At 47.0% G+C, this 13,998-nt stretch overlaps 1 protein-coding gene across 2 annotated transcripts in view; it reads right to left on the reverse strand.

Moving 5' to 3' along the window:
• SCPEP1 (serine carboxypeptidase 1) overlaps positions 1 to 12,141 on the reverse strand; it is a 32,937-nt gene extending 20,796 nt beyond the window's left edge. For both annotated transcript variants that reach the window (XM_077852599.1, XM_077852598.1), the window contains exons 1-3: positions 11,995 to 12,141; positions 8,174 to 8,322; positions 4,058 to 4,147 (exon numbers count right to left, since the gene is read on the reverse strand). In XM_077852599.1, coding sequence (XP_077708725.1) covers positions 4,058 to 4,147; positions 8,174 to 8,322; positions 11,995 to 12,061 — 306 coding nt within the window. In that variant the 5' untranslated portion in view covers positions 12,062 to 12,141. The remainder of the gene's footprint in view (positions 1 to 4,057; positions 4,148 to 8,173; positions 8,323 to 11,994) is intronic.
• Positions 12,142 to 13,998: the final 1,857 nt, after the last annotated feature.

Here is a 13,998-nt window from a genome sequence, read left to right on the forward strand (position 1 = left end):
AAAAAATAGTAAGGGACAGGAGGGACACCTGGCTGGCTTAGTCAGTAGAGCTTGCAACTCTTGATCTCAGGGTTGTGAGTTCAAGCTCCACATTGGGCCTGGAGCCTACTTTCAAAATAAATAAATAATAAGGGCCAGAAACAGAGACTAAGACAGAGAAAGGCAAAGTAGAAGTGATATTTCAGTCAGAAACAAGTTCAGGAATGTTCCAGGCTAAGGAAACGGCATGTGCAAAGACTCAGAGGCAAAAGTAAACTGAACTTAAGGGGGCAGCCCCGGTGGCACAGTGGTTTGGTGCCGCCTGCAGTCTGGGGTGTGATCCTGGAGACCAGGGGTCGAGTCCCACATCGGGCTCCCTGCATGGAGCCTGCTTCTCCCTCTGTCTGTGTCTCTGCCCCTCTCTCTGTGTCTATGAATAAATAAATAAAATCTTAAAAAAAAAAAAAAAAAAAGGAGGACCAGAAGGGAGACACAGAGAATCCAAGGACTCAGAGGGACATGGAGGAAGAATGGCCCTGCACTGAGTGACTAATGGAGACGTGAGTATGGGAAGCTAGGTGTGAATGAGTGGTCAAAGGAATGAAGTCCAAGCCAAGGAACTGGCCAGGCAGAGGCCTGAAGGTAGAGTGTAGATGGACAGATGTTGGGAGATGTGGCAGGAGGTAGGGAGAGAGCAGGAATCTGGATCTGATCTTCTGGGAACTGAAAGAGTGATTAAACTAAGGAGAGATCTGCATTGGAGATGCACTCTGAAAGCAGCCACTAGAGAGGATGGAAAAGGGGTGGATGAAGAATATTACCAATGCTCGGGTGTTAAAGAGAGTTCTCATGTGACACAGCAATTCTATTTTGAGGTATATCCCCCTTCACCAAAACTGAAAATAGGAACTCAAATAAATGTTTGCCACCAGTGTCCCCTGCACTATTCATTGAGCCAAACCATGGAAACAACCTAAGTGTTCATCAGCAGATGAAGAGACAAAATGTAAAAAAAAAAAAAAGAAAAAAAGAAGAGACAAAATGTGGTATAGCCATACAATGGAGTATTATTCGCCCTTACAAAAGGAGAAGTGGCACGCACAACATGGATGAACCTCGTAAATATTATGCTAAGTGAAAGAAGCCACACACCAAAGGCCACATACCATATGACTCCATTGTTACAAAATGGTTAACACAGGCAAGTCTACAGAGACAGAAAATAGATTAGTGGTTGCCTAAGGAGAGACTGGTGGTTAATAGTTAAGGGGTAGGAGGCTTTCTGGGATGGGAGAGTAGTAAAATGTTTTGAAATTGATTGTGGTAATGGTTATAAAACTCTGAATATACTGAATGACGCTGAATTGTATACTTTAAATGGGTGAGTTGCAGGGTATGTGAATTATTTCAATAAAGCTATATTTTATGAATTCATTTTTTTTTAAAGATTTTATTTACTTATTCATGAGAAACACAGAGAGAGAGGCAGAGACACAGGCAGAGGGAGAAGCAGGCTCCATGCAGGGAGCCCAATGCGGGGCTCAATCCCAGGACACGCCCTGAGCCAAAGGCAGACGACGCTCAACCCCTGAGCCATCCAGGAATCCCTACGAATTCATGTTTAGGGGCGCCTGGGTGGCTCAGTCAATTATGCATGACCTTTGACTCATGTCATGATCTCAGGGTCCTGGGATTCAGCCCTGTGTCAGGCTCCACAATCAGCAGGAAGTTTGCTTCTCCTTCTGCCCTTACTCATGCTCCCCCTCTCTTTCTCCCTCTCTCAAATAAATAAATAAGATCTTTAAAAAAGAAAAAAGAATTTATTTTTAGTTAAAACTGATTGGATGAATGGGTGAGGAGCACAGGAAGACAAGGATGGCTCTCTGGTTTCTGGCTCAGACAACTGATTGGATGGTGGTACCATCTGCCACAATGAGGGACACATGGAGCTGGCTGGTTTTGTGGGTGGGTAGAGGGTACGGTGTACTAATGAACATAGATTGGAATATCTTGAATAGGGGATGTATGAGGGACATCCACACGGAGACATCTCAGAGGCAAATGGAGAAATAGTTCTGGGGCAAAAAAGTTCTGAGCTAGAGATACTGACTTGGGAATCATCATCATCTATGTATCATTAAAGCAGTCTGAGAGGATAGGGCTGCCAAAAGAACATACATAGAAGAGAATATTACCAAGGACACAGTATGGGAAACAGCAACATCTAAGACATGGGAATGGCCAACAGGATAGCAAAAAAGTCCATGAAAAGAATCCCATGAAGGATCTGCTGGACTTGGAATTGGGAAGCCAGCATGCCCCTGAGGACAACAGCTCCAGCAGAGTTAGGGGAAGAGCCAAATGGGTTAGGGCAGTGCTTCCCAACCTTGGCTGGGCCATGGAGGAGATACGTGTACTGTACCCTAGAGCTAATGTGCGTTGGGTTCCCTAGCACCCACTCTCTCCTGCCCCCAGCCCCCAGCCCAGAAAGCTCTAGGCTAAAGCATATATAGGAAGCAAAGACTAGACAGCAGTATACAGCACACCTCATTTTACTGCTCTTTCTATAAATTGAAGATCTGTGGGCAATCCCACATTGAGCAAGTCCATGAGTACCATTTTCCCAACAGCAATTGCTCACGTAATGTCTCTGCGCCACATTTTGATAATTCTTGCAATACTTAAACTGTTTCATTATTATTGTACTTATTTTAGTGCTCTGTGACCAATGAACACCACTCATGGGAAGTTCAGATGATGGCTAGCATTTTTTAGCCATAGGGCACTTTTTCATTAAGGTATGTACAGTGTTTTTTTACACATCATGTTAGTGCCCATGTAACAGACCACAGTATAATGTAAGCATTAACTTTTATATGGCCTGGGAAATTTAAAAAATTCAAACCAAATCCAGAACCAAACCCACAGTGTCTCCACGGTATGCCTATATAAAGAACTCTCTTAAGAAAGGGTAGTAGCTAGGGACACCTGGGTGGCTCAGCGGTTGAACATCTGCCTTCACTCGGTGTGATCCTGGAGTCACTGGATCGAGTCCCACATCAGGCTCCTCACGGGGAGCCTGCTTCTCCCTCTGCCTATGTCTCTGCCTCTCTCTCTGTCTCTCATGAATAAATAAAATCTTTAAAAAAAAAAAAAAAAGGTAGTAGCTGGAGTGGCTTGTGTAGTAGGTTGTGGGAAACCTGTGTACCCCGCACCCCAGGAAGAAGAGAGCCTAGAGACAGCGTAAGGATGTGGAAAGGTACTAACTGTCCAAGTTAGGAATCTTGGAGGAGGGACCTCAGCAGGGAGGAGCCTCGTGTGTTGTTTTGAGACGGGAGGGTAGTGAGGGGCAGGGCAGTGAAGCACTTATTAGTGAGGCCAGGGGCTAACTGGTCACAGGTGATGGCTCTGCTCTCTCAGGGAGGCGGGGAGGCCGGTCAGACCGGGAGGGGAGCGGGGCCCCAGCACACCGATGAGGGCGGCCTCGGCCCCTCCCTGCCAGCCAGACGGTTTTGCCCACCAGCATTTGGCACCCGAGAGGAGATCCAACCAGGGGGACAGTGGGACTGACACAAGCCTGGGGGTGGCATGGCTGGTCAGGGAGAAGGATGAAGGAGCCAGGGGTTGAGCAGAGAGGGGTTAGGGCAGGAAGTGAAACTAAGAATGAGGGAGGGAAGGAGGAAGGCAGAGCTAGAGAGACACCAACAGGGTAGAGGACAAAGGCTCTGAAGTCGTGATGAAGTCCAGAAGCAAGGTGGTAGCGAGGGGGTGAGAGGGGGTTGGCATGAAGGTGGTGGCCAGAGGCAGGGACCCTGCAGGTGGATGACAGAGATGGCCCATATGGGGGGAGTCACAAGGACTCTGGTGTCTGCGAGAACAAGCTTCTGCCGCGATGTGGGAAGGCCAGAGAGTCCCGGGAAGGGATAAGCTGTCCTGAGAAATGGACACAGGGAAAGGGATGGGGCAGTGCTGCTAAACTTGTGACCCGCCCCCCCAGACTGCGGGAGGGCCGGGGTGGGGGTGTTCAGGCTTGGCGAGGCCATAGGGCATGTGCAGATAGGGGCTACGCTCACTGTACCCAGGTGGTTCTTCGTGGTTTGAGATCACTATCAAGGGGCCCGATTTCCTCAAAGTTTCCAAATCCAGTGCTGGAACCACCTGGACCACCCTGTGGAAGAGAAAATAAACCCAGAGAAAACATTAGTCAAAGTACCATAACACTGACCACATTCACGATAAACAAGTTATGATTTTTTTATTTTTATTTTTTTTTTAAGTTATGATTTTTTTAAAAGATTTTATTTATTTATTCATGAGAGACAGAGGCAGAGACACAGGCAAACAGAGAAGCAGGCTGCATGCAGGGAGCCTGATGTGGGACTTGAACCTGGGAATCCGGGATCACGCCTTAAGCCAAAGGCAGGCACTCAACTGCTGAGCCACCCAGGGTTCCCAACAACTTATGATTTAGTGATGGCTGGGTCAACATTATAGGAAAGACACAGCTGACCTGGAGAACCGGGGTGTCTGTATCAACAGAACCCCCTGGTAATTGACTGCTCAAGCTTTCTTTTTTTTTTTTTTTAAGTTTTATTTATTTATGATAGTCACAGAGAGAGAAAGAGAGAGAGGCAGAGACATAGGCAGAGGGAGAAGCAGGCTCCATGCATCGGAAGCCCGATGTGGGATTCGATCCCGGGTCTCCAGGATCGCGCCCTGGGCCAAAGGCAGGCGCCAAACCGCTGCGCCACCCAGGGATCCCTGCTCAAGCTTTCTACAGGGAAAAGACCCAGGGACACCTGGCTGGCTCAGTACAGTATGTGACTCTTGATCTCAGGGTTGTGAGTTTGAGCTTCATGTTGGGTGTAGAGATTACTTGAGAATAAAATTAAAATCAAAATTAAGTAAGTAAACAAATAAATGGAAAAGATCTGGTCTAAGAGCCCCAGAAGGGACTTTCCTACCCCTGATCCTCTGAGATTGAACCCTGGCCTGCCATGGGGTTCAATGATCTTCACAACACCTTGCCCAACCCCTAGCATTTCCAAGATGAGCAGTAAGTCCAGGGAAGGGTCATACCCTGTGACTCTCCACCACACCACTGTCTCCTCAGTGTCCCTGTGAAATGACTAGGGCCACAGTTTAAGGGGCAGTGTGATCACATGGATCCCTAGGATATAATTTAGCAAATGCAAAAGTCCCAGAGCAGGGAGGGCTGGACACTGTGCGCTCAGGGCTGAGGGCAGGTGGGGCAGGGCTGTGAACAGAGCTCAGTGTCTGGGCCCAACCACGGGAGCTGGACGTCCCATGGGTTGTGAAGGGCTAAGCCAGGGAAGGTGGCCCTTTGGGAGACAGTCAGGGGAAAGCGTGGTCAGTGCTCTTCTGAACAAAGCCTCGGGGACCAGCTGAGCCAAGGGCACAGGCATTCAGAGAAAGGATCCTGCCTCCCTGTGCACGAGCAAGATGGACAAGAAAGGATCATACACAAACACGGAAGGAATAGCTCCGGCAAAACAGAAGCCAGGGCTACTTGTACAGGGCAATCTAAAGGGGAAAAAAAAAAAAGACAACGTCGGGTCAGGGCTCAGGGGTAACTGGAAGATTCCAACAGGGAAAGACTGTGTGAAACTATGTAATGTTTTGAACCTACCCCAAACTATTATAAAACTGGGAGGCTATCCATCCCTCTAATTATATGCACTCAGTATCTTAAGCTTTCCCAATATCATGGTAAAAAGCTCACAAACCAGGGGCAGCTGTTCATCACAGTGACATTTATGACAGTGAAAGGATGCACCTCCAATGCCCCTCGCTAAGGGAACAGATCAGTACAGACTGTGAAACAGCCATTTAGAACCACAAACTATATGGAATTATGTGGCAACACTGCAAAATGCAACACACAGTAAATTAAGAGCAAGTGTGTATCTCCAGGTGGCTGCTGGGCCCCTTTCTCCTAGTGGACTGACTGGGAAACAGGACAGGACAGGACCAGAACAAAAGGAGGGAAGCTGGGAATCCTAGGAGGCTTGGCCTTGGTGGGACAACTCCCAATTTCCTGGGCTGCTTTTGATAAGCTGTGGTCGGAGGCAGGAGATGACACCCCTCCCTCCCCTAACCCCAAAGGCAACAAGAAGCTGGCTGAAAGATGTTTCTGTTCTATTTGAGAACATCCTACCGCAAAGTCTTTTTTCCCTTAGAACTTCGGGATGGGGTGCTTTCATGGCCCAGGACTATCCAGTGACTCTGAAATATGGGAAACATGTCAGCAGACCAACTGGACTGCTTAAATGACTTGAAAGTGTATCGAAAATAGCTCACTACTGCACTCAGAGTTACTTCACTCTGGTGACATGACCTCAATTACTCAAAGACCTGCCCACAGAAGTCAGTATGTGTGTCACCAGTAGGCTGCTAAAATAGATTTCCTTTTCATCAAAATTAATTATTTCTTCCCTAATCATAGTCTTTTTCCTTCTCCTGTGGGCCTCAGAGGAAATGAAGGGCAGGTTGGTTACTTAGCCTGTGGATAACCTTCAATGAGTATCTTAGCTCAGAGGGTTAACCTAACCAGTCATATACTGGGCGGCACGACAAAGTGTACGCAGAGCAGAGAAATCAGCTGTGGGCAGGGGGAGCCCCTCCTCCAGAAGCTCCTGCCTTGTGTGAAAGGGGCCACGGTCACTCAGCTTTGGGATAGCAAGTTCAGGACCCAAGGTGCCATGTCTCCTGATGGTTGGAAAAAGGAAAATGTTTTGAATTTAAGATGTTGGCAAGTGAGATGTTTGGTGGTGCATTTGGAGTGTCCAACTCTTGGTTTCGGCTCAGATTAAAAATAAATAAATAAATAAATAAATAAATAAATAAATAAATCTAAAACAAAACAAAAAAAATGTTGGCAACTAATTCAGATAGAACAACCACCTCACTCTGCAATCAACCAAAGGAAAGATCTGCAACTTCTAAAGTTGAACAGTTTTTAAATTCCTAAGAGCCCAGAAACTGCTTCAGGGGCAGCATGTGACAAAGAGGATGCTGACTGGGTAGCATCTGGCCTACACTCCAGTACTTCTGCTTTCTGCTTTGGCTCCTTCTGTAAGCTTTCACTTGAGGTTGGAAGAAGTCCTGCTGATTAACAAAATCCTCAGATGAAAAACCAAAGCTCAGAAAACAGAACTCTGCTGCATTTCCGCCTCCAGCAGCCCCGAGGTAAACAGAAGTTCATGGGGATACACACATGCGTTCTTTTTATCTGCACCCTCAAGCGGGGCCTCACATCCAGCCCTCAAAGGTAACAGTTGTGATAACGCTACAAGGGAAAGGGCCTTTCCCTACAAAGGGCTCCTCTGAGCCCTATCTCACCAGAAAGTCTGTGGGGGTTAGCCAAGGAGGCCAAGCCCAGGGCACTGGCAGGTTGCTGGTGAATGCTGACATTCTGGGAGGAAGTGACATTTGCATCCCTGGGAAGGGAGAAGCAGGACACTTATTTACCGATGAGCCACCTGGAGCCCAATCTGGGCCATACCTCCAGTCTCTAGAGGCTGAAGCAAGAGCGTGTTCCTCAACCCCTCCCTACAGACTGGTCTTCCAAGTGGGTGTGGGCCACCTCTGGGCAGGTATTTTAGGAATGCAAGGAAGGCTCCTCTGACTACCCCCAAATACCCTTCAGCCAGTCCCCTGCCTTCCAGCCTACAATCAGAGCTCAAGATGAACATGCAAACACACTTAGGGAGAAGGATAGGCCCAATATTTAATACTAAGATACAAAAGGCTGAATCCTTTACAAAGATCAGCTTTTCTGGGGGTGAGGACTTAGGGTCTAGGAGGGATTAGTAGAAGAGGGAGAGGGAGGGGTGCTCAGAGTGCCCTAGCCTTTGCTTTGGAACCTTTCAAAACATTTCTGTGAGCATAAAGTCAAATGTGTCTTTAAGAGCTTCCACGAAGGCGTCCTGCCACTGGCTGAGCTCGATATAAAAAGACCCCCCACAAAGGCTAGAACCCCTCACTCTTTGATTTGGCCCCCTTGGTAGACCATTGCCTTTGCTTGCCCCAGAAGGACACCAAACCTCCAACCCTAGGAGACCCTCCATCAGCTGCTGGATCTGATTAGTCCTTCACAGCTGAGCTGTGAGACCTTAAGAGCAAGCAAAGTGGTATGTGGGGAAAGCTGGCTGGGCAGCCAAGCCACTTTTACCTGAAGCCACATGACCAGGGGCAGTTCTGAAAAGTTCTTGCAGGGGTTCGTGGCATAATAGAGCCACCAGAACATGTGGGCATCCTTGCGGACGGTCACGTAATCCCATACTTCCTTTCCCTCTTCTGCGGGCCAGTCAGTGACCGCACCTAAAACAGAAGTACAATGTGATCTTCCCGAAGAATGTGTAACATCCAGGTAAAGTCCAAACCTGCAGAGACAGCCATGCTAAACTGGAGAAAATTTGGTTCCTATTTGAGGCAATTTACTCACTTTAATATATTGTGGAGATAAGGAAAAGCACTTAAGTTAATGAAAAAGCAAACCAGGAGTGCCTGGGTGGCTCAGTCAGTTAAGCACCTGACGCTTGATCTCAGCTCAGGTGTTGATCTCAGGGTCATGAGATCATGCCCTGCATGGGCTCTGTGCGGAGCAGTCAGCTTGAGACTCTCCTTCTGCCTCTCCCACCCACTCTCTCCTTCTAAAAAAAAAAAAAAAGAAAAAAAAGCAGAGCAGCCTGGGTGGCTCAGCGATTTAGCGCCCTCTTTGGTCCAGGGCCGGATCCTGGAGACCAGGGATCAAGTCCCACATCGGGCTCCCTGCATGAAGCCTGCTTCTCCCTCTGCCTGTGTCTCTGCCTCTCTCTCTGTATCTCTAATAAATAAATAAAATCTTAAAAAAAAAAAAACTATTTAAAAAAAGGCCAACCAAACTTTTTTCTTTTTTTATGATAATCACACACACAGAGAGAGAGAGAGAGAGAGAGACAAATCAAACTTAATAGTGGCAAAAGAGGTTAAGGGCTTTCACTTTTTCCTCAGCAATATTCAGATTTTTTTTTAAAAAAAGATTTTATTTATTTATTCATGAGAGACAGAGAGAGAGAGAGGCAGAGACAGGCTCCCCATGGGGAGCCTGATGCAGGACTCGATCCCAGGACATGAGGATCACGACGTGAGCCAGAGGCAGAAGCTCAACCACTGAGCCACCCAGGTGCCCCAATACTTAGATTTTTAACAATAAGCCTGAAACACATTTACAATTCTATTTTAGAAAGACAGATTCACATTTCTGGAAAAAAAAGAAAAACTGCAAGATGCTGGCTTTTAATATCTCATTTAATATATGATTAAAGAAGTATCCCAAATGAGAGGGACCAATATTCACTTTATTACGCTGGGGCAACTGTTAGCTTTTGTGAGGGAGAAAAAAAAAAAACAACACAGGTCCTTACTTGACACTGTAAACCAAAATAAATTTCAAGTGGATCAAGCGTTTCAATTTAAAATTTTAGACATTAAAAAAATACAAAAATATAATTGAATGCTTTTCTGATCTCTGGTTGGGGAAGTGATGTGGCCATACCCCCAGAGACTACAAAGAAAAAGATAAACAGAGTTGAGGACAGAGGCTTGTTATATATTCTGTACAACAAAATTTATGTACATCAGAAATAAAATTAAAAAGCATACAAGAAAGAAAGATCTGCAACAAATATGAAAAAAGGGTGATTTTCCTTTCTCATGTAGATCAATTTCAAAAAGTAAGATCAGGACAGCCCGCGTGGCTCAGCGGTTTAGCGCCGCCTTCAGCCAGGGTGTGACTCTGGAGATCCAGACCCAGGATCGAGTCCCACATCGGGCTTCCTGCGAGGAGCTGGCTTCTCCCTCTGCCTGTGTCTCTACCTCTCTTTCTCTCTGTGTCTCTCACGAATAAATAAATAAATAAAATCTTTAAAAAAACAAACAAACAAAAAAATCCAAAAAGGAAGATCCTAATTAAATGTGTGAAGGCTCTGAGGAAATAATTTACGAAAAGGAAATTTGAATGGCTAATTAATATGTAAAAAAAGAGTTAACATCACTAATACTCAGCTATGAAAGTCAAATCAATATGAGGTCACTAAAAAAACGTTGGCTTGGGGGCAGCTCAGGTGGCTCAGCGGTTTAGCGCTGCCTTCAGCCCAGGGCCTGATGCTGGAGACCTGGGATCGAGTCCCGTGTCGGGCTCCCTGCATGGAGCCTGTTTCTCCCTCTGCCTGTGTCTCTGCCTCTCTCTCTCTCTTTCTCTGTGTCTCTCATAAATAAATAAATCAAATCTTTAAAAAAAAAAAAAGTTGGCTTATTTGATGGATAAAAAAATAATGGCAGGTGCTCAATGTCCACAAGGAGACAGGAGATCAGTCCTCAGCACTGTCAGCAAGAGTGCACGCTGGCATCACCTTTGGGGAAGGCAGCTTGGCTTTCCAAATATCAAAAGAAAGATATTCCATAGATCAAAAGCTATATATATATACACACACGCACACACACATGCACACACACATGCGTATCCTTTAATTCCACAGCCTCAATTTTCCCTAGTTACCTTTGTAGCATCTGAAAAGATGTTGTATCAGAAAAGAGTAGGTTCGATACATTTTCTGTCACCTTTGCTAAAGTAACAACTCTCGAGTCAACAGTTGTTTTCCTCAAATACCCCTCTGTGGGTAAGAAAAGGCTGAGGTTAAAGACGATGAGAGCTGACCCTCCATGATGGGAGTTTCCTGCCTTCTACTTCCTCTTTGCTGAAATTTCAAGCCCCCGTGACAAGGCAAGGCACAAAAACTGGTCTGAAACAGAAGAGAAGGGAGTAGACCAGGACACTACTCCCTTGGGGGTGGGATTTTGGGGTTTTGTAAGAAGGATGTAGATTAAGAAAACCAGAAAGTGGCTTGAGGAGCAAAACAGAATGGCTAGATCACAGGTGTGGCTTAAAGATTCTCTGTTCAAGTGACCCAAGATTACAGCCTCCTGGAGCTATGACAAATAGGGTTTGCATCCCTTTTGACTTAGCGGCTGGCACTCCTCCCTTCCCTGGCAGTGACCACTGTTAAACATTTGGGGAGGGCGATATATTTGACAACATTTCCCAGACCCAAGCTGAAGGGCCAGAGGATCCCCAGTTTACAAAACGGAAGAGAACTCCTAAGCACTCCGCCTAAGATCACAAGGCAAGTTTGTGGCCAGTTGGAATTCTCGGGACCTTGATTCAGACCACGAGACATTCTGGTGAAAGAGTGAAAACCAATGTGCAAGTCATCCTATTAAACACGAATTTGTTTTTGTCAAAAAGAACTGCAGTGAGGGGAGATGTTATCCCGTCCTGATGAGGAGAGAGAGAAAGACCTTATCTCAATGAAACGTCCCATTCGTGATAGGGTTTGTTTTTCAGGGTCCTTCGCACCGCATGTTTCAGCTCAAATTAAAAAGTCCTCATGGGGGATCCCTGGGTGGCGCAGCGGTTTGGCGCCTGCCTTTGGCCCAGGGCGCGATCCTGGAGACCTGGGATCAAATCCCACATCGGGCTCCCGGTGCATGGAGCCTGCTTCTCCCTCTGCCTATGTCTCTGCCTCTCTCTCTCTCTCTGTGACTATCATTAAAAAAAAAAAAAAAAAAGTCCTCATGAACCCACTTAGCAGCCAATCACCGCAGGAAAAGGGCGGTGAACTTAGGATCATGGAAACCTCATTGATCAGCAGTTTTCCCAAGTCATGTATTTTGCACAACTGCTTCTACCTAGGGGGCAGGGAAGAGAGGAGTACCAGACCACTCAGCCAGAAAGGGGTGTAGAAAAAATACTTAGCATTAAAAAAAAAAAAAAAGAAAGAAAGAAAAGAAAGAAGGAAGGAAAGAGAGCGAGGTTCCAAAGCAGTATAATGATGCAAGGTAGAAACTGGGGGAAAGAGATTTGCTTTCAAAAGCGCGAACCCACTAACACACGCTCAGCCCTGGAGAGAGAAGGAGGCACCGGCCGCTGATGCACCTTTTGCCCGAACCTACCGGTGCTCAGGCCCAGAAGTAGCAGCAGCAGCAGCGGCACGGAAGAGGCTCGGGGCGCCAGCTCCATGGCGAACGCCGGGCGGCAGCATCAGCAGCTGCAGGCTGCACCCCGCGCCCCGCCACGTGACGGCGGCGGGTGGGGCCTGGCGGGGGCGGGGCCTGTCTGAGGGGGCGGGGCCTGGGCGGGGCTGGGCGGGGCCAGGGCGGCGGGGGCGGGGCCAGGGCGGCGGGGAGTGAGCCCCGGTGGCTACCAGTGTCCCGGGCGCGCTCTGCTGGGCTGGTCCCCCCGGAGCAAGACGGCCGCCCTCGGGGTGTCCCGTCTGCCCCACCGCATCCTCGTCGGCGTTTTGGGGACAGATCAGGGAGGAAGAGGCGGAGAATGCATTTGATGGCCTGGGTCATGGGACGGGACTGAAACGCTGCAGAGAAGTAACCACGAGAACCGCCCTTCAAGCCGGGCTCCTCTCTTCCTTCCCCCCAAATAGGCCTGGCATTTCAAAAGCTACCGCGCGTGTACCTCCGAGAGATGAAGCCAGAACCAGCTGGTTCGTAGAAGCCTGCGATTCCGTCTTCACAGATTTATCTTTAAAATTACTTTAACTATAAGATTACATATGTCACGGACATTTTGGAAATTACAAAAATGTGTTGGATCCTACAGAACCGTTGTTGGCATTTGGGGTATATATATATATATTTTTTTTTCCTGTGGTCTTCATCTTTTGAAGTACACTGATAAAAAGTTTTATTGTTTTTTTTTTTTTTTTCTGTGTTGATGATAATTTGTCATTGTCAGAATTCGGTGTCAGCATCGTCTTCACAGCGGTCATTTTAAAGAGGAAACTGTAGGTTTGGGGAGGGAGAGGGGGGAAATGAATGGTAGAGATGTGTGTGTGTGTGTGTGTGTGTGTGTGTGTGTGTGTGTGTTAAAAGGTCATTTTTCCCCCTAAGGATGTACTGAACAACACCTCGTGGAACTAGGAAACAAGATAATACAAGGACAGTGTGAGGGTCAGGTTGTTGCTAACTCCTCTATTTCAAAAAGCGCACGTGACAGAAAACGAAACAGAAAAACAAAGTCCAGGTGACTAGGACTCCTTCTCCTGTTCCCCTCGGCATCCCTCTCCTCCTGACTCTCATCAATGATCAGGTGTTTTTATCTGCCACCCTGTGAAGTGACAGTCCTGCCGGTGATGGGCAAAGGCCCCGAGACTGAGGCCAGAGAAAAGAAACAGGTAACCAGTTTCCCTTAAGCTTTAGCTTGGGGGGTGGCCCCCGGGGCGGTGTAAAATGCCATATTGAGGGTACCAGCTCGGTGGGGGGGAGGGTAATAAACCTCTAGGGGAACATTTGAAAAATATACAGATTACACCCTTAGTGAAACAGAAGTAACTATCTTACAGACATTGTAACAAAGCTTCCAAGTTGGTCTGTGTCACCAGAGCTTCAAATCCTCTTAATCAGTTCCAGTATAGCTAGACTTTCAGAGTTTTGTGTTTTCTTTTTTTTTTTTAATTTTTATTTATTTATGATAGCCACACAGAGAGAAAGAGAGAGAGGCAGAGACACAGGCAGAGGGAGAAGCAGGCTCCACGCACCAGGAGCCCGATGTGGGATTCGATCCCGGGTCTCCAGGATCGCGCCCTGGGCCAAAGGCAGGCGCCAAACCGCTGCGCCACCCAGGGATCCCAAGTTTTGTGTTTTCATTGCAAAAATAACACTATAGTAAATATATTTTCCGTATGGTATTTTCAGGGAATTATTTCTCGAGGATAAAATAGAAATGATACTCTTGTATGAAAGTCTACAAATGTTATATAGCTTTATTTTTTTTTAAGATTTATTTATTTTAGAATGAGAGAGTTGTGGGAGGGGCAGAGGGAGAGGGAGAGAGGATCTCAAGCAGAGTCCCTGCTAAGCAGGGAACCCCACTTGGGGCTTGATCTCACGACCCTGAGATAAAGACCTGAGCCAAAATCAAGAGCCAGACTCAACCGACTGAGG

The sequence above is a fragment of the Canis aureus genome, chromosome 16 (genome assembly GCF_053574225.1).
Source record: "Canis aureus isolate CA01 chromosome 16, VMU_Caureus_v.1.0, whole genome shotgun sequence".
Taxonomy (NCBI): Eukaryota; Metazoa; Chordata; class Mammalia; order Carnivora; family Canidae; genus Canis; species Canis aureus.